We start from the raw sequence: 21215 nt of genomic DNA, 5'->3' as shown, positions 1-21215 counted from the left end.
CAGGGTTTCTGGGCCCTGTAGGGCGCGGACGGGCGCAGACGGGCTTGCCTTAGGCGTGCCTTCAGCGCGCCAGCGGCGTGCCTGCTGCGTGCGTCCGCTGCATGCCCACGTCATCACGCGCCTTTGAAGCGGAGGAGGGAGACGCCTCGGTCCAGCAACTAGAATGCTGACCTGGCGCTCACAAAATGCAGAAGAGAGAAAGATCCCCAGCTCGCTTCAGAACATTGAACACAGCTCTGCCCCCACAATACGCAAAAGTATATGCAACAATATGGTTAAAATCACAGTTTTTAAAAAGGCTTAGGTTAAAATGAAAAGATGTTTGTAAGGGACCAGGAGACTCACACAGGTGGTCTGCCTCCAATCACAGTCAGTCTAAGAAGGTTGCGTCATCACGCGCCTTTGAAGCGGAGGAGGGAGACGCCTCGGTCCAGCAACTAGAATGCTGACCTGGCGCTCACAAAATGCGGAAGAGAGAAATATCCCCAGCGTGCTTCAGAGCATTGAACACAGCTCTGCCGTCACATTACACAAAAGTATATGCAACAATATGGTTAAAATCATATGCAAGGGACATGTGGTATGGAAAGCTCAGTCACGTGACAGACAGGGCACAGAACCCACCAGTTTCCTTCGACAAATAGTTTCCCCATCATCCCTAAGTCTACATATTCAAGGAACAAACAAATCAAAAGCAGAAAGTTTAGCCACACCTCAACTTAACTCAAAACTCCCATGACCAGATTCCAGCACAAAATCTTTCATCACAACTACACTCATCCATAATGTCCTTAGACAGTCACCATTATTAAAATATACAGCACAACAAACCCTCATACGTTCTCCGTCATCCACAAGCAGCACATACATCCCCAAAAGGACACACATTGCACTATACGCTTACATACAAAAGTGCAGCCCAGCACTTACCATGTCTCACTAGCTGGCCAAACCAACATGCCCAATTGTGAGGCTGAATAAAGCACTTAATCTGCACCCTTTACCACAACCTCCCAAAACCTCCCCAGAAAAATTCAGAGTGTCTTGTGAAAACAATGATTGCAACCTTCAGTAGACACACAGTGAAACATTATTGATTCAACACAACTATTAAACACTGCAGCAGTCCAGCAATACCACCAGTGCCACCAGAACACATCAGAAGGTAAAGATGTACTCACCTACAACACACTACATTAAACACTATAATGCAGACAAAACACTAATAGACTCTATTATATGCAAACTGAATAGAACGCACCACAAAGCAATCACAAACCTACTCTGCCTCCTGTACCACACACCTGTCAAAGCTTTCCATTTGTAAAGAATGACAACTGGTCCCAAGGCACACTCAGGCAAAAGCTATGGAAATCAACCACAACATTACAGGTCACTACACTTCGCCACATTTTCACTTCATGGGTTAAATTCCCTTGCGTCCTTGCACAACATGGGATACTCCTTCATGTAAGCTCTCACAACATGGTGTTACTCTTCCTCAGCACATCACATGGTACAGGGTACTCTCCCATGCAACTCTTCGTGACTGCGTACTACACCACTTGCCTAAATGTTCACTCCCACAGGGTAATTCCCCATGCAGCCTCTCACAAAAACGTACTACTTTTACCCAACATAGAACACTATGGGGTACTCCATCATGCAATTTCTCATGACTGAGTACTACACTTCCCTGCATTTTCATTTTACGGGGCACCTTCTATGGAACCTCTCTCAACAGTTTACTACCCTTCTCCAACTTAGTTTACTTACTCTCCCATGAAAGTGCTAAGACCTTCTTCTCTACCCGAATTGACTCCTAACTGCCACCAGTGTCTCGCTGCATTTTTAAGCAAGTCTTTAACAACTTGTTGCTTAAATGCTATAGTTGGAGGACAGTGTCTTCTTACAAGAGTCATTCAGGTAGGAGGTAAGATCTTTATTTTGTGTTAGAGCCTTAGGTAACAGCAACAGTAGGTAGGTCCTGTCAGGCCTAAATCCTTTCACCAACATTCCCTATCTTATAACTTCCACACCACTTCACACACCAGCATTCTATTACATAATTCATTGTTTGCATTCCAGACACCAATTTAAACATACAGGAAAAGGGTATATGCAGGGTACTACACTGACCCGGGGTGAAAGTACAATATTCTGGATGAGCAATGGGAAATTTATGACACCACAATCAAGAGAATTACAGATAATCCAATGACACACCAATCAGTAGATATTAATTAACACAAAACTGTTTTAAAACTTAACAATAAACAAACTCTCCACTAACCATGGAAAAACAAAAACGAGTAACACGACATACTCTATCAAACCCAGTTCCTTCATTTTAATCATATTTCTTACCACAGCCTTACAAAACGATGCACAAATATTGACTGGCCAGTGACATAACAACAGTGCTTAGGTCTATACAAATAACATAACATTACTTAACATTAGATATTATAACTGCTATGATTGCCAGTACTGTAGCCCTCCTCCCTGAAATTTTGGCAATTGAATGCGCTGCATGAAAAGCAGAGGCCTGATGGAGGTATCTTTGGTAGCACTGTCCTTTTTTGCTACACACCCAATTACCCACTGATTGCTACAGTTTGTGCCTGCACGTGAGATAGTTGTCCCACTCCAGTTCAAATGTGACTCTTCTGGCACTTCTTATCCCTGAGAACCATTAACAAATGTTGGCTCAAATGGTATAAGAATATTCAGCGCGACCCAAGATGTATTGAATCCTTTCGGATCACCCCAAACTACTGACCATTGCACTACTATTTAATCACCATACCAAGAACAAGGATCCTATTCCATGGGGTGCGTTGCTTGAATTGTTAGTTGAAGCCCGTTTGCCATTAGAACTCTATCTTTGTACTAGAGTCATTTTAACTGCTCCAGCGAGACATCTAAATTACCATTGACCTGAGCTTAAAGATGTCCTTGGCATCAGACCATCAAAATGTTGCTTCATGAAGAAGCAGTCTCAGCTAAGAACTGAGATCTTTTAGATTGTTCAAATAAACTGCTTCTTACCATGCACACCCTTTCTTTGAACTGGAGCACCATAATTTTGGCTCCACCCTCATTATTGTTGATTAGGCCACATATACGTATATTAAGGTACTTATGTATTCATGTGGTATAACTGTACTAATGAAGTAAAGTGTACTTAGTCATATAGAAAATGCATTTACAATATAATCTTGACATTTATATACGTGTGTACATTAATGTTTCTTTTGCAGTAACAACGAATTGCAGTTCTCAAAAATATTTACACTTGTGTTTAATAATATTGATTAATCGTCATGTATTCACGTATTCATTTAAAGTTATTCTATACTGTCGGCATAATGCACATATATGTATTAGAATTGCATTTTCCACTTATAACATGACTGTCTATGTATCTGTAATCACGTAGTTACAATGTGTATTGAATCCTAGCCTTGCTAACTTGACCACAGGCCTAAAGCATTTGGATTTCACAACGTTTAACCTTCAACGTGAAAGTTTCCTTTAGGTGCTGTGTTTTTCTTTCCTCTGCAGGTGCCTGGTGCATGATCTAATGAATAGATGAATTGTGTGAACCAGATATGGAAGCGTGAGGGCAATCAAAGGTGATAAAAATTAACAAGCAGAAGGTAAGACTACTGTGCGGAATGAGGATATGAAATCCAAGGTCAGTTTGAATATGTGGATCAAAGAAGAACAATTACGAGTGTGTCTGCCAAAGAGTCTTGTTTGAAGGTGGTCACTTTTTGGACCCTTGATACTGTTTCTAGATAGTCTTATGTTGGTATAACTAGGGAATACTCTTAGCTTTGTTCAGATTCCTTTCAGACAAGCAGAGGTACAGACCTCGATACGCAATTCTCATTGTGTGTCTTCATGCTATGCAATACCTTTGCTCTAGAGAACTTCTACAGAAGTTACGCTGACACCTTTCTATTTAATGGATCTAATCAGGGTTTCCTTCAGTATTCTTTAGTGTAGGTGAGCTTAGGTAGAATTTCTTATGCATTTTAGGCAGGAGGATCGAAACTTACAATCTCATCAGCAGACTGCTTTCCTTATACTTTGTACAATTGCTACTGAGATCCTCTTTTGTTACTTGCTATTGAGGTTAAATTTTGTCTGCCACTTTGGCTTTCCTTTGATAATCTTGTACTGCTATACTATGTTTTTGAGAATCATTTATATTACTTTGGCTTCGAATTTGGAATAAATCCATACTTAGTCCTACTTATCGACTCTGAAGTTCATTGTGTGACCAAATGGGTTGCACTGTAATTGTAAATCGAAGTTGAACCTAACTCTTTTATTACTCAAGCACTCTCAAATGGTCCGTCACAGGTAGGTAAGAAAGGGGTCCAACTCCTTTGCGCTAGCAATCCTGTCAATCTAAGGACATGGCCCACAACCTACAGGGTCACCACCTTTCATGCATCAGAAGTTACACCCTGTTTAGGCAAGACATTGATTCCATTCTCTATTTCTTGACCTTTATTGGGTTACTTTATATTTATTTTATTATAATGAATGCATACTAAATCTGGTTGCTCCTATAACTATAAAAATCAGCCATACTTATTTTCTCCTGTAAACATTTTTATTACACAATGGGGCCGATTATGATGTAGGTTGGACTAACACTGATTACGGTTTACGGATACGGAAGCAACGTCACCCGAGGTTCTCGGAGCAGAATGCAGGAACTCGAGAGCTAAGAGCCGAGAACAGCATGGCAGCAGGGTGCTGGATGCCATCCCCTTGATACCCCGAGGAACCGCAGGTTAGGAGCTGCAGGAGCCATAGGCCAGGAGGAGCCAGGCAGTTTGTGCATCTTTCGACAGATTGCAGACTTGGCATGCTGAAGTCAGGTACTTGTCCGGAAGCTGCCTGGGAGTAAAGGGTGCCTGGCGTGCCTCGGCCACTCTGGTTGTTGCCGCCTCTGTTGTTGTGCTGATGCTGTTGGCTCAATTGGGAAGCTGGCGGCAAGCGGCTAACCCTGGGCTCCCGGTGGTGCAGATGGTGCCTGCTGCTAGCGGCGTTATTTTTCTCATATGTTCCATTCAGCCGGCCGAATTAATGCTCCTTCTTTAATTCACTGCTCCTCTTGCAATTATACCTTCCTGCAATTTTCGAATTTTCGACTACTGTATTTGGCAAAGCTGCTACGTCAGCTTAGTAGTCTATGTGGCATTCCGTCTGACACAAGGACAGCCAGTTGACCTCTTTGGTGGATTCCCCTCAGGTGTTGGGCAGGAGCCCAATTGGCGCTGAGCAAGTGGAGACAAGGCCTGAGCGTGGGTGTAGTAGCTACTACCCACTAAGAGAGAGCCTGGGTCTTCGCAGAAGAGGTCGAGCTTGGTCTGGATGCAGCTTGCGGCTTGCGGTAGACCCAGTGAGCTCCAGCTTGGGGTCTACCTCCCCTCCTCACTTACTTCCCCTCCTCATTTTTATTTTCCCTGGTATGAGTCTGCCTGGTGGAGCCACCTCGCCTGCTACTGGAACTGCCCAAGGATTGATGTCTTCTTTACTGGAGGGCCATTGGTACAACTCCACAGCTGGACAGGACTGGCCCTCTAGCCTTTAAGTCGCTCTTTAGCTTTACAGCAGGCAACATAAAGTAAAGAGTACCCTCGGCGAACCACATTCTTGTATGAGCTACAATAATTTTATTGACACAAGCACTAATCAGCATCTTTTATGAAGAGAAGTGGCTGGTCTAGGAGAGAAAGAAAAGCAGTCCTCGATCAAAGGTCTGCCTAAGTGGTGAACAGGTAGGCGAATCATGACTGTCAAAAAACTTCGTTCTGTAAAATTGATCTTCCTAAGAGCCTGCAAGAAGACTAAAACCAATCCCTTGAGGAATAAGTCACTACAGCCACACATCGTGAAAGGACTCAACAGCATTTCCACTTCTTCTCTAAGTGGCTGCATTGGTAAATATGTCCGAACCGTGCTGAGGGAATATGGAGTCGGATGGTACAACTAATATGGATAAGTCGCCTATATCCAATCAAACCCCTTCTTCTGCCGCTGAGAAGGAGCCCAGGTCCGGGGCAGGAAATGGGTTTGCATCCTAGGAGGAGGTTATTCCACATGAAGATTTTACCCTCCCTGATTTAAATATGGACTTTATTGCCAAACACCCTCAGGTATTTAAACTACCCTAAAATATCTCTCCTTTATCAAATACTGGGGCAGTTGGTCGGGACACACTTTCTAGCCCCACTGTGCAAATGCAGCTTTTTAGTAGCACGCCTAGCAGTCTATCTCTATCTATCTCTAGAGCAGACCCTAGGGCATCAGTTACTCCTGAATTATTTCTTAGTCCGTATTTGCCAAATAACCATCCTGAGAATACAGCTCTCTTATCTGACTCCCTAAACTGCCTGGAAAGAGTCTTGACCTCTATATTGGCTCTTATGTAGAGATCTGTCGCCAATTCTGACTGCTTCTTGCACTCTCTTTTATCATTGACTAAATTGGTTATCCTGGAACAAAGAAACTCTACAGGGAAAGATGTCACACCTCTCTCTATTCTTCAAAAAGGTTTGCCTCCCCCAAAGAAGAGTGTCTGCTGCCGTCAAACCCCCAATTTACAGACCACCCCCCAGGCATGCGCTGACTCCTTTTTTGCAAGTAGAGACTTTGGATGCCAAGTTGCCGCCCCCTCCAGCAGCAGGAAGAGCTGCAAGGAGAAGTGCATTGTAGACCTTTGTGAAATAAATCAGCCTTTCTCGTTACAGCAGTTTTTCCGATCTTGGGGTTTCCGTGCCTCCTTCTGGTGATACTACTGGTTCTAATGAGGAAAAAAATAAGTAAAAGTCTGGATTTTTTCCCCATTTTTCATAATAGAAAGGGCGTTACAACTGATAAACCTGTTCTAGAGGTTGTAAAAACTGAAAGGAAAATTAATTGTGCCCAAATTCAGACGAATATAAAAAAAGGGAAAAAGCTTCGTAGAATAACCAAAAAAAGAGCAAAGAGACTAAGTTTCATCGCTTTTCCCTCCACGACTTCTCCTTCGATGTTAGTAGGGAAGGAAAAAGATCAGCCACCGCCATGAAAGAGCACACAGGGAAGGGACTTTGAGGCTCCAAGTCGGGTCTCTGTACCCCCAAGGACACTGTTAAGTGGCCCTGGGGGCACATGTAGTGCACCCCACACATCGATCCCCCATTGTGCCAGGCACCACATGGTGCCTAGCACTCGGCGTATGGATGTGCACAAAGTGCCTTTTTCTACTGCTGCTTGTTCTGCAGCCCTTTTCCTGGACCACAACACAAGCCCCAGTGGAAAAAGTCATTTTACGACAGCCTACACAGCGGTCCTATCCTAATAGGGCAGGTGGGATGGCCAACTCATTGTCGGGCAGCCACCTGCCCCATATGATGGCAGTTGGCGGTCTGACCAACCGCCATGGCAATAAGGGCCATAGTCCCATCATAAATGTTCAACATATACTCTCATGACTTATCAACACCTAAGTGTATGTCCGGCTCACACCTGAATACAAGTTCATAGATTGGGCCTTCATTGTTTATCGTCAGAGAGCCACTTGTCACACGTTCCTAAAACCCAACGGGACAAAGGTTAGGTTCTATCAGAACCATTCTTAATGTCATCACTGGTTACGTTTTAATACAATGTCTATTATTAAGCACAGCTGCTATTTGCTTGGGCATTCTGCTATGTGTAGAGTTTCTTATTTTTTGGTCGATGTTACTCAAGCAAAAGGAAGAATGGCAGCCCACAGTCTTTAAATAATCGTTGCAGTGAAATAATGTTCACTCAGTACTGAAAATCTTCTATATTGTTAATTATTTTCTGGTCAATGTTGTTAAAGCGTGGGGGTGAACTCTCTGATCGGAAGGCACTAGTCGGCCGAGCGGTAACCTTTGTATGAGGTATTGATTGCACGCGCCGCAGGTGACGTCAAACACGCCTACCCTCCCAGCCGAGAAGGCGAGCACTGAAACCTACTTTTGAAAGTCATGAAAATCAATGGGTGTGCGAAACTGAAAGGGAAAAGTAATCGAACTAAGAGCAATTACAGACCAGCCTTTGAAACTGCTCTGGAAGGTCTTATGTGAATAGACAAATTGCATTTTTTTATTCTCGAGAATGAAGAGTTGTTTCGATGAAAAACATAAACAGATATATATCAGAGCAACAGAGTCTGCTGACATCCGGCCACACATTTGGGGTGTTGTCACTTAATCTTCCTAGTTCTTCCGAGACCTGTTAACATGCCCAGGGCAAGAGTGCTAAAAGGCATTGACTGTACCTAGTTTCATCTGAGAGAACTTGCAAAGGGAGTAAAGGTGATTCGCAAACATTTGAGAGTGTAGTCAGGGAGAAACTCAAACTGTAACTTTAAATATTCACCTCACTCAGATCAGTATTGCAGAATTTACTGGTAAGGACATACTCATACTGTAGGGTCAAGAACATGGATTGTATTAACACAGTTGCTGAATTTTGGAGAAAACATCATGCAGGTCAATTTCCAAAAAAGATTAATCGACTGGAGCAAATGGTTCTACCACAGAGAAGATTTAAACCATTTGTTACAATAGTATAAAGTCTACAATATCTGAGTTTTCTGTTTCTGCATCTCATTATATTAATCTTGAAATTGTATCGGATACAAAAATATTGAATAATTGAAACAAATGGATGACGTTGATTGTACCCTGTCTGCAGGTTCTAGGTATCCAAGGGGTGAAGGAGCAGTGGCACTGAAGCCAAGGGATGTTGAGGGCCCACTGCACCCCAATTAAACCTTTTTTACTACTCAACCCGGGGAAGAAGGGTCCCATAATGCTTTCTTGTAATAGGACCTATGGTGCACTGGCCAGAACTCTGTCTGAGTGGTAAGGACCAGGAAACTGACATTTGAAGGTCGCAGGATCGGAGAGGGTTTGATGTAAATGTAATATCGCTAAAGGAAACCCCATGGCTAGCCAATATCAAGAGGCCTTATTCTCGAAGTAATTTCTGAGAGACTAATCCATGACTCAAATGTGTCATACCCCTGAATCTGAGTAAGGCACGCTCAGAGGAAAACGCTGTGTGAATCAAACGCTATATGGTCATACAAGTGAGACTGCGCTCCAAGTTGTGATAACCACAATAAATGAGTGGTATTTTGTGTCTATAGGAAAAGCTCTGTACAAATGGAGACTACTGTTTTTGAGGCGTCAAAGGCCCATCAAAACTAAAAGCAGCCCACTGTCCACCAGCCTACCATGGGTTTTCCAGATGTTCCATATGGCTGTTCTGCCAGATTCATTTAATTTGTGTAGGAGTTATACATAATTGAGAAACTTTAGCCAGAAATGTGAGATGTGGAGGCATTACAACAAACCATCATTGATATGTTTGCACCTTGATCATCTCAAACTGCTTTGTCGACTTTCTAGTTTCATATTTCATAGTTCATCTGTTGCATGAAGCATGAAAATTGCAACAGAGGATAGTTCGCATTCTCAAGCCCCATTCGGTGTGGTCATTTTAGACATTCAAGTTGTCAACAGTTCCTCACATTGTTTTTCAAGGAAAATCAGAGTAACTATTACACTTAGTTTTAAGCTCATCATAGGAGTGTACTAATACCAGTTTGTCAGGAATTAACCATTCATACAATGTGATGCTTCAGTATATGTTTTAATAGCTGTCTATGCTGCAAGGGAACATCTCGCTCCATGGATAGCCAGCAACCCCAGGAAGCAACAACTTGAATCCAACAACCTGTGTTGTGGCCACATTTCAACAAATCAGCATTAATATATTCCAAGGCTGTGTGCCTTGACTTGTATCCCATGCATTGTGGTAATTTTACTTGTGTACTTTACATTTCAGCTGATACATCACAATCACTGGTGTCAAAAGCCCACATTCTCTAGGCTTATGGCTATATGGTCATTGCTATTTCTCATGTTTTGCCTGAATGTACTTCTCAGCATGTGCTTCACTCTGTATAGTGTTCCTCCGAGAGGTGTAAGCAGTTAGATGTGTATGCAGCATAATGCTTTAGAACCAAAACTAGAATTTGGTAATGTGTTGTGGACACACTCACACAAGCCAGCAACAATGCCCCATGTGTGAGCCTGCAGGTCTGATGTAACAGATGAACCATGTGCAATGTCCCTACATGAATATGGGTGGGCATGCAAAGAGAAGAGTGTATTTCTTAATGTGCATTAGCTGCAAAAGTGCTGATACCCACAGAGAGTGCATTGCCGTGCTCAGGACAGTTGGGAAGGGTGGACAGTAGTGAGTGATAGAGTGCGAGCATGTGTCTGATTGGCTGAGCACCTGTATGCATATGTCTGTGTGTGCTTGAGGCATGAATATGTAAGTAAATGAAGTCATTCAAAGAGCATTAAGCAGTTCAACCATGCAGAAGGTGCTTGGGGCCTGCCGGATAGGCACCCAGGGAACTTAGCATCAGTAATGACTGGGTGGTGTAGCAAGGAGACGCACTCGATGAGGGGAGCGCAGCACCGGACAACTGAACCCTGAGATCCCTGGCAAACTCGACCGTAGAGGGGGGCCTGAGACGGATCAGCTGAGGGCCTCCTTCCACCCTTTTTTCTCTAACGACGGTTCCCCTGGGGTTCAGGAGGTAGGGGACATGGAGCACGGTGGATGAGATAGGAAATTATACCCGTACGTTTTATTGATAGAGCGGCATGCCTGAGGGGGTGGGGTGGGTGAGGGGAATTCTTTAGTTTAGGGAGTTGGGGGGTGGGATGGGGACGAAACGGGGCGGCGGCGGTATTCATTTGACGACTCCTCCTAAGATGCCGAATATGAGGAGACGCTTAGAAACAACCACATGGAAGGGATGATGGAATAGAGGGGGCTAGCGCACATCACCTGCCCGAGGAAAGGACTGAAATTGGGAGGAGAAGGGGGACCCCATGATAATAAGTGGGAGGATAACTCCACTGAACTTTATTTGCACTGTTTCATCTTATGATGTGCCCCACTGGGCGGTTTTTCTATGCTGATGCCACCTTGAAAACCCAATAAAAATCTGTTTAAAAAAAAAAAATGACTGGGTGGTTTAGCAGTTTACAGTTCCAGATTTAAGGTCTGAGATAGGCAATCATAAGACTAATGGAGAAAGAGCCTCTGTGACCCAAGAGGGGGACAGGTCTGCATTAAGCTATTCCTGAGCTACAAAATGTCTAATTCAGTAGGGCGACCCTGACCAAAACTGTCCCTGCATTCATTAGTAGCACCTGAGCCAGGTGGGTTGGTAAATTACAGAAAAATGAATTGGCATTCCTCAGAGAAGTAAATAGGTATTGCAGGTGAGGGCCTACCCAGTGATAGCCATCTATCGGTGAAAGGGCTAGAACGGGATTCACATCCTTAGTTGAGGTGTGGGAAATTTGTGTGACTTGCTTTTGTGTAATGATGCAAAATTCCACAAAAACTCAGCAAATGTCCACTAAATTATATGAAATACAGCCTTCAGCACTATGTTTTAGTGAAAAATGCATCTGTTTATCCATTTTGAATGCAAGGGATAATTTTGTACTAAAGAGGTAGAACAATAACCACAAGTACCATGGACAACAGCATTCTGATTGTTTGGTTGTTCTTGTGCTACTGCACTAAAATTTTGTAACTATACCATGCAGCGTAATGGCATGGTTCTGAGAATTTCACATAAGAAGCAATACTTGCAGGAATGAAATCACACAAGATTATGCAGGCATAATCATAAATTCACCCAGGCCTAATCCTTGGTCAATAGACATGTCCTATTCATTTCTAGTGCATATTGCAGTTCAGAAGCTTACTTTTTTGTTGTCCTGCAACACAAGCTTTTTGGATTGAAGCTACAGGATACCTTACTCTCTAACATACTACTTCCACTGGAACAGTCCAAACAACTGAAAAACAAGAAGCAGTGGTCCTGGGAAGCTGCTTTGTCAGGCATTGGATGAACAACACAATCTTAGACCATGGAAAGTAGCAATTTTGAATGATGTTCTTTGTTATAAGAAACTTCTTTAAATGTTAAATAGATATCATACCTCTGGACTTGCTGCCCATGAGCTATCTGTGGCATCATTTCCATCAGAGCCCTGCATGCCGATGGCAGTCTCCATCTCCAGGCTTCCCTCTGTAGCTTGTCGACTGAGGCTACCAAGTGAGGTGGCATCCCTTTCAGCCACTTTAAGTCTTCCAGCGCTCCTTCCCTCAGAGGGTGACCTTGAGTCGAAAGATGTGGGGTCTTCATCAGGAAAAGATATATTATCTTGGTAACTCAGTTGGCTTAGACCATCCAGTTCTATTAATTTTTAGAAAGAACATCATATGAGTTTTCAGATTTTATAATTGTTTCTTGCTTTTTTTGTTTCCTATCCACATGTACTTTGTGTAAGTTATGATAAAAAATTTCAATAACTCATTCACAATAGGCTGGGATGAATGCATGTTGTTGAATTTCAGATGAGACCATTAGCATGACAGAGGCAATATGAAAGAGCAATAATTGTAAAGTACTAAAAATATAAAAGGTTGAGGTTTTTTTTTAATTCATGAACCAGTAAATCAAGCTTATACTAATAAATAATTACCATTTTAAGGAATGTATATACTAATTTAATGTAAATATAATATTTAACTAGCAAACCAGACTTATGGCCTTATTACGAGTTTGGTGGTCCACCTGCAGCACCTCCACCTGTGCCCTGGCAGGAGGACAGTCAAGCCCATGGTGCACCCGCCTGTCGGACTCTGAATTCAGGGCAGGCAGGCGGTGCTGTAGCGTTCTCATGGCGGCGGTTGTATTAGGCTCAAAGGCGAGCCTTAACAGCAGACCGCTGCTATGACAGTGCCTGCAGCACGGTCCTGCATGGTGTGGGATGCACCATATTGTGTGTGCCACACCATGCCGGAACGGGGTTGCAATGCCAGGGAGGCACAACATGTGCCCCTCCCCCCCTCCCGCATTCACCACCAGGCCTAGAAGCGGCATGGGGTCTACCTCTTTGCTCAATTGTGATATTGGTTTCAGCGAGTATGACTTGTATGTCGTTAGCTGACAATCTGAGTCTGTGATTTCGGCATGTGTATAGGTGGTGGTGAAATCTCCACTCTTTTCCTTTTGACATTGCTTTGAGTATCGTCTTTCCTGGAGCTTAAAGACAATATGCCTCCTGGTACACTTACCCTTATTTTACTTCCCTCATCAGGTGGATGGCTGCATTAGTTAATTGCTCTAAATTTTCATTTGCTGTAATGTACAGAGCATGGGCTTAAATCTTGGAACGGCAACTTCAACCTCCCACTCTTCCATATCCATCAAATTATGTTTGAAGCCAGGGGGAGTACAGCCCAAACCGTGACACCCGCCATCGTAGCTGAGGTTAAAGGGGACTGGCGGAGTTGCATGTGACGATGCCGATGATCGACTGGGCTCTCCGCGTGGGAGGCCCTGAGCCGTTGACCAGTGATTGGGCCCTAGAGTTAATGCAGCAGGTTCCCCGGTGATCCTTCCCCCTCTGTCACCCCGGGTGGGTGGCTTCTCTGACAGATTGGAGGTCACGGACTAGCCCTGCATTCGGTTTATGGCCTTGACTTGTTTGGCCTGAATTCCTGGTGATGCCCTGCGGGCCATGGTTGGAGCTACGTGGGTCTCTCTGGTACCGCAACAGAGTGGGCCAGACAGGGGCAGTGCAAAGCCCTGCGGAAGGCGATAACTGGAGCAATGTGCTGGACAGACCACTGTTGATCAAGAGGGGTGAGAGCCTACCATACCGGACCTGTGATGGGCCTGGGGGCTGGCTGAAGTGCTGCACTGTGGGTCACCTGGTGCTTGGGCCAGGGCTGGGAATCTGCCCCTGGGGTGTTGGTTGGACTGACAGGAGGGAGCGGGCCTGGGTCCCACGCCTCAGACTTACTGCTGTAGTATACCCAAGGCATCGCTGGGGTGCAGCAGAGAACCAGCATGGTTGATCCCTACACCCAGGGGCAACTGCGAGAGCAAGGGGTTGCCCCAAGTGAAAACTGACTATTCTTTGACCCACAGAGAGAGACCCCCCCCCCCAGATTCCCCTACACTATTGACTGCACAGGACTGGGGAAGACTAAGATCGCAAAGAATAAAACATTTGAGGTGCCATTGGAGAAAGATGGGAGTAGTGCTCTGCCTGCACAAGCAGCAGATTACCCTCTCACTGCACATACTGCGACTAATCTGGCAGCCATTAAAGATACCTAACTTACGTTAGAAGCGCAGATAGCGGCAGTGGTCAACGAGGTGGGCATACTCCACGCAGACCACGGAAAACATTCGGAGAGGGTCCGAGAAACGGAAATTAAACTAGTGGAGACACATTCGGCAACAATGGACCTCACGAAGCGCTGTGCGACTTTGGAGAAGAGGCTGGCGGTGCTCTCGGGCCGCCTTGAAGATGCAGAAGGAAAGTCTAGAAGACATAACGTCTGCATCATAGAAGTCCCCAGGGGGTGGAAGGACAGCGTGTCGAACTCTTCATTGAAGGCTGGTTGGAGGAAACAGTACTACAGGGAAAGCCCTCAATTTTTTGCTCGGTGGAAAGAGTGCCTAGGATCCCAACGAGGGCCCCAGGACGACCACCTTCCCAATAATGGCAAGGTTGATGAACTACAGAGACCGGGATACCATCCGACAGATTGCCCATAACCATGGATTGTGGAACCTAGAGGGGCAGGAAGTTAATATCTACCCAGACTGCACCGTCCTAGTCCAACACCAATGTGGAGACTATATAGCCATCAAGAAAATACAGCGTCAACATGAATTCAACTATGCCCTTATTTTCTGGGCGAAACTCAGAGTAGAGTGCAAAAGAAAGATGCATTTCTTATTATCTGATTAGAAAGAATGGTAGTGGCTGGAGTCCAGGGGGCTTTGGTCTGGCCAGACTGGCCCTTCGGGCAATGACTCTGATTGAAAGCAGCGGAAGGGCAGGAGATGGAGAGATGCAGGTGGCAGATCTTCCCCAACAAAGGCACCGATGAAGGCGGGGCAGGCGGTGACTGCTGTTAGAAACTGCATTGATGTCCTTGACAAAAATAGATGGAGGTTCCTTGCACTATGGGATGGGGAGGTGGTAACGGATTCCCTGGGTTCCTGGATGGAGACTGAGGGAGGGCAGCTTCCAGTGATCACTCCAATGTCATCGGAGCATATTGTCTGATCCTAATATGCACTCATGCAGATGATCCCTGAGTATGGCTGTTGGGGGACGGGCAAGAGAGTTGAGGTCCATCAACTGAGAATTTGTGCCTAGGGCCTACTACTTTAACATGACTGTACCGGGCCTACACTGGACCAGAGAAGAACCAGCATCCTCTAAGTGGTGTGATTGTTACCTCTGATATATAGCCTGTAGAGGTGCAGTGCATGAGTAGTGCATAGTACATTTAGGGCCATATGTAGGTACCTAAATACCGGTCGGTAACGGCCGAAAATCGGTAAATATCCCGTTACCGACCGGTATTTAGGCAATTGTGATGTAGGTAGCTGGATTTCAGGATTCGGTAATTTACCGAATCGGAATTTTAAGACATCGGTAAAATACCGATTCGGTAAATTACCGAATCCTGAAATCCTATGTAGGGGGCACTCAAGTGAGTGCATTTTTGGTTTCTGGATTCGTTATTTACCACCAACTACAAGTTGATGGTAAATAACGAATACCTTTTAAAAAGCAATTTTGTGCTTTTTGAAAAGTGCCATGTGGCAGACATACATGCCCTTAGGGCATGTATGTGCGCCACATGTGCACACATGCACGATTCAGGGGTGCGACAGGGTGTCAATGTGACACCCTGCCACCCATGAATATGCTCCCCCTATTACCGATTCGGTATTTACCGAATCGGTAATAGTGAATGGCTTCCCATTCATTCCTATGGGCCTCCAGGCCCATAGGAATGAATTGGAAGGGATGCATTATTACCGATTCGGTAAATACCGAATCAGTAATACCGAATATTACCGATTCGGTAATAATTACCGAATGTTTACCTACATTCTATTTACCGATTCATAAATACCGAATCGGTAAAATTCGGTATTTATGAATCGGTAAATAGAAATTATCTACATATGGCCCTTAGTTTCTCTTGTTCTTTAGGATGAGGGATCACACATACCATGAACTAGGGGATGGTCATGTTCCGGATCACAGCACGGTAAGTTAGGGAGGGGGAAGTTTCTGGGGAGTTTTCTAATTGTTATACAGGTATGGGAGCTACACCACCCACACATGCAGCAGATGTGGTACTCACCCTATCGGAGTAGGAACAGATCATATACCGAACTCCAATGGCTCTGGTTCAACCGCATGGCTTGACCCTAGTCTCATGGAATGATAACAGCCCTGGGAACAGGGTGAAGATGAGGTGACTAGAGTCTTCACTAGATCTAAGGCTGACATAATATTTCTCCAGGAAACTCATCTAATGATGGGCAACACAACTGCCTCGGAAGATATAGGATGGCCTCTTATGGATAATACACATAGGGTTCCAGAGGGGTGGTTATCCTCTTTAAAAAAAATCTTACCTTCCACATCCACCACACTTGGTCAGATGCAGCAGGCTCATACACAGCAGTGAGAGGTAAATGGGAGGGGGAGATGGTAATTCTTCTGAATGTCTATGTGCCACCAGGTCTCCAAACACAGATGCTTCAGAAACTGGGACAGTTACTGCCGTGCTTTCCAACGGCCTTTACAATCATAGGTGGAAATGTCAATCTAGTGCACCATACACATCTAGACAGAATGAGCACCAAGTTGGAAGGGGAGGCCACGATAGGGAAATTAGAAGGCTTTGTGCAAGCCTTAGGACTAACAGATATCTGGAGGGTCCTCTTTGAACAGGAGCGGGCCTTCTCCTTTTACTCACATTCCCATATGTCCTCTAGACAAGACTATATTCTGACACCTAGAGACACCAGAGGTAGGTTCTTTGGAGCCAAATATTTGACAAGGGGGATCTCGAATCACACCCCTCTGCAGGTCAGCATTGTCACTGGGAGGAGTGAAGAGCCCCAGGGTTGGAGGATGGCCACCTGGAGACTAGTCAACAAGCATGTAGTGAAGGATCTTGATAAGGTTATTGAGTTATATTTTTGTGTAAATGAAGGCACAGTGGTAAGTGCCAGTGTAGGTTGGGAGGCATACAAGCCACACTTAGGGAGGTGTTGATTGAGGGTGAAGTAAGGGAAAGGAGGTACAAGTGCAGCGCCTACAACAACTAGGGCAGAATATTGGGGACCTTGAGAAACAATGTGTTTCCCACCCGACTGCATCCCTGGTTCAGAAGCTAGAAAATAAGCACACGAAATACAAGGAAGTTGCACGCCATAAAGTAAAAACGTCCGTATTGGTCAAGTAAAACCGTATTTATGAGGCTGGAGACAAAGCAGGTAAAATGTTGGCCTGGATAGGCCACAGGGAAAGGGAACTGATGCATGTTAGGGAGCTGCAGCTGAAACCTGGAAGGGTAATTAGGGGCAGTAGACAGATCATGGAAGCCTTTGCAAAGTATATGGCTGCTTTTGACACACCCAGGGCTGGGAGTTGGATGGAGGAGATAAAGGGATTAGTGAGAGACTGCCCAGTCAGGACCCTGATCCTGGAACAGAGGGAGAGGCCGGAAGCGAACCTCTTAGATATGGAAATAGCAGAGGCGTTGACCCAGATGCCGACTGGGAAGGTTCCAGGTCCCAGCGGAGTATCCATAGAATTCTTCGGTAAAATGGCAGGTAGGGTCTTTAAGGTGGCCCTTACAGCTCTTCATGTATCCTCCCAAAGGGTGTGTCATAGATTTAGGAACGCATTACATACAATGCCATGACACCACCTTAACCTCTCGCATCATTGTATAATGTCCGTTTATTGATTTCATGTGAGTAATTTGTTTGTGCTTGATTTGAGTATATGTATTACTGTTGATGAGAACAACCAATAAAAAAATTTGGAACAAAATAAAAATTAGCAGGTAGGGTGGTTAAGCCGATGCTCTTGATGTTTCATGATGCTTTCCGGCAAAGGTCCTTGCCGGAAGATTTGCGAATGGGCATCATCGTGCTCATACCCAACGAAGGGAAGCCAGCACAACTCTGTAATTCATATAGGCCAATTTCGCTGCTTAATGCGGATACCAAAATTCTGGCAAAAATGCTGGCTAACAGGCTTATTACGGTGGTGACTGATCAGGCCCATGTTGACCAGATGGTTTCTATGCCCTGCCGCTCTACCAGGCTCAACATATGGTGCCTCCATAATGTTATAGTGCAAGAAGATACTGGGGGTGAACACTGGGCAGTGCTATCCTTGGATGCCAATAAGGCATTTGGTTCAGTAGAATGGCCTTATTTGCTTCTGCTCCTTGAAAGAAGGGGATTTGGGCCCTGTTACATTAAATGGATTAGACTGCTGTACAAGAATCATTGTGCCAGAATAAAAATTAATGGCTGCATGTCTGAGGGTTTCCCTACCGGGAGGGGAACGAGACAGGGATGTCCTCTCTCCCCAATGCTCTTCCCCGTGCAACAGAGCCATTGGCAAACCTCATGACCCGAACCTCGGGATAGGAAGAACGTAAATCACTATATGCAGACCACATCCTACTTTGCCTGACCCTCACAGATGAATCGATCGCCCAAGTTAGTGAAATATTCCAAATATTTGGGGAGCTCCCAGGCTGTGCTATTAATTGGGAAAAGTCACTTCTGTTTTTCACGGGGGGATGGAGACAAATGGGACCGATGCCTCTACCAGTGCGAGTGGAACCCCATAGTTTTAAGTATCTGGGAATATGGATCACTAGAGCTCAATCTAATCTCAAACCACTGCTTCAAAGATTAGAAAGGGACGTCAGATATTGGAGTGCTCTGCTCTGCTCTTGTTGCTAATGGGCAAAGCTGCCATGTTCAAAATGTCGCAATTCCCAGGTTGCTGTATGTAGACCAGTATTGCCCATATAAATGACCAAAGTCACTTTTCCCATACAAAGACACCTTACTGAGGACGCTGCTCTGGGTGGGGGGACAAACCCGTATTGCACTACAGATTCTGCAACAAGCTAAGTATGATGGAGGTATTGCATTACAAAACCTGCAGAAATACTATGAGGCAGTGTAGGTTGCAGTAGTAAATGACTGAGTGTATCCAGAAAGAGAAGATCTGGCTGTGCGGGCGGACAGATGGGGAATGGGAGATCATAGCTATATGCATATGCTATATGGTAGCGGTCTACATGAGCGAGCTTGTCCAGCTACAATTACGGTGCTGGACACATGGAACAGCCTCCTCAGAGAGATGAAGTGGGACAAAAGACTCACACCATGTATGCCCCTCTGGGAGTGCACTAGACTGAGACAGGTGGCTACTCAGGGTGGGACCATATGGGCATCAGTACACTGTCTGAGGTATGAGATGCTAACGGGGTTGTTCCCTTTGAACATCTCCAAAGAGAGTACCGAATGCTGTCCACACAGTGGCTAAAGCTTAGACATGCCCCGATCCGCAGCATAGACCCTGATGAGGAAACTCAGGAGGAATCCCTATTGGAGAGGTGACTATTAGATGGGCAGATAGCGCATGAATTTATATAATTGACACATGGCACACTGATGCAGAATACTCAGGTACCGCTGCCGCACCAAAAAAATAGCTGGGAGAATGACCCGGGAGAAACTGATGATGACGACTGGCAAGACACGTTGAATTTCTTTGCAGAGGGGGTCTTCAAGGCTAGCTTTAAGTTAATTCAACTCAAAGTGTTATACAGAACATATTACCCCAGGACATTGCTCCATATAATTGGGAAGACCACAACTCTCTTGTGTGTTTGAAGTGTGGCACAGAGGGTACTTATATTCATACTTGGTGGCATTGCCCTGCAGTGCGACCATTCTGGGAACGAGTGACCAAATCTCTGGAGGGGGCAGTAGGGGGGCCCTTGAACTATTATCCCAAAGGGTCTTTCTTATTGGGCGTGTGGAAACCCTCGGACCTCACGAGGAAGACTTTAGTGAATTTGGGGTTTATGGTAGCCAAAGGAGACATAGGAAAGAAATGGGGATGTTACACAGCCTCATTTGTCCGGAATTGGGAAGAGGGCATGACACACTGTAAACTTGTTGAAAAAGTGGTCTATATGGGGCGCAGGGGATCCAGAGGATTTTATGGGTTAATACCTGATTGCTTGCTGGAAGTAACACACAGGGAAGGGAAGTGGGGCAGATGGGGGAATGATATATTTTGGGAGTGCCCTAAGATAATACCTCTGAAGTTAGACTCCTGCAGAAAAGATCCATTATAAGAGGGGAGGGAAGAACGTAGGGTGGAGTTGGTAATGTACTCGCATTGTAATGTTTGGATAATGATTTGCTGATATATTGTCGTGGTGTATACACACTCCTTGTTTGTTGTATATTAAAACAATAAAAAATATTTCACGCAAAAATGGGTAATAATAACTGTTCTTACAGTGCCTAGAAACATAACACGCGTGGAGTTAAAAGCTATATAAAAAAATTGATTGTTAAAGCAATTGATTGGGACTTCCTGGTCCCAGCGAGTTTAGTGGCAGCTATCAGTGCTAAAATATGATGAGACACGATGGTGTCAAACTCACCATAAATGTGGCTCCAACCGATGTGGCATTGTTACCCTAGTTTCCATGTGCAGGAATGGAAGGACTTCCTTCCTGCCCAGTGGAATGCGAATCCAACCAATCCTGGATCTTCTTTAATGCTGTTTTCATCATGAGAGCAGTTCCAAGACTGGTTGGGGCAGGCTAACCCAGCACTCATTTTGAGGCTGGGGTCCTATGCCAGCAATCCTTTCACAGCCCTGTGATTGCTGCGTCTACAGTGCACATGTCGGGCTGGCCATCACAAGACAGCTGGACAATCTGACATGCGCACTGAAAAGAAAAGCAGTCATTCTGCAATTTCAGTGTTCAGCCCCGCCCCCTACCACATGGGAGGCGAGGGCAAAATAACATGGCATTTCCATTCCATTTTATTTATTTGTGTTTGTCTGCTGCGCTCGCAGCAGGGAGGAACCATCCCTGTTAGTGCCTTGTTGCCACTTGGTGATGTTGGTCTCCTATAAGTGCATGGCATCACGGACATCATCGTACTGTTTGCT

At 44.9% G+C, this 21215-nt stretch overlaps 1 protein-coding gene across 8 annotated transcripts in view; it reads right to left on the bottom strand.

Moving 5' to 3' along the window:
- SYT16 (synaptotagmin 16) overlaps window positions 1–21215 on the bottom strand; it is a 601801-nt gene that overhangs the window by 148758 nt on the left and 431828 nt on the right. For all 8 annotated transcript variants that reach the window (XM_085626191.1, XM_085626194.1, XM_085626188.1 and 5 more), the window contains one exon: window positions 12087–12343. In XM_085626191.1, the coding sequence (XP_085482317.1) occupies window positions 12087–12343 (257 nt within the window). The remainder of the gene's footprint in view (window positions 1–12086; window positions 12344–21215) is intronic.

The sequence above is a fragment of the Triturus cristatus genome, chromosome 9 (genome assembly GCF_964204655.1).
Source record: "Triturus cristatus chromosome 9, aTriCri1.1, whole genome shotgun sequence".
NCBI classification, from domain to species: Eukaryota; Metazoa; Chordata; class Amphibia; order Caudata; family Salamandridae; genus Triturus; species Triturus cristatus.
Note: the sequence above shows the minus strand (reverse complement) of the source record. Positions and strands in the feature narration are given on the sequence as shown.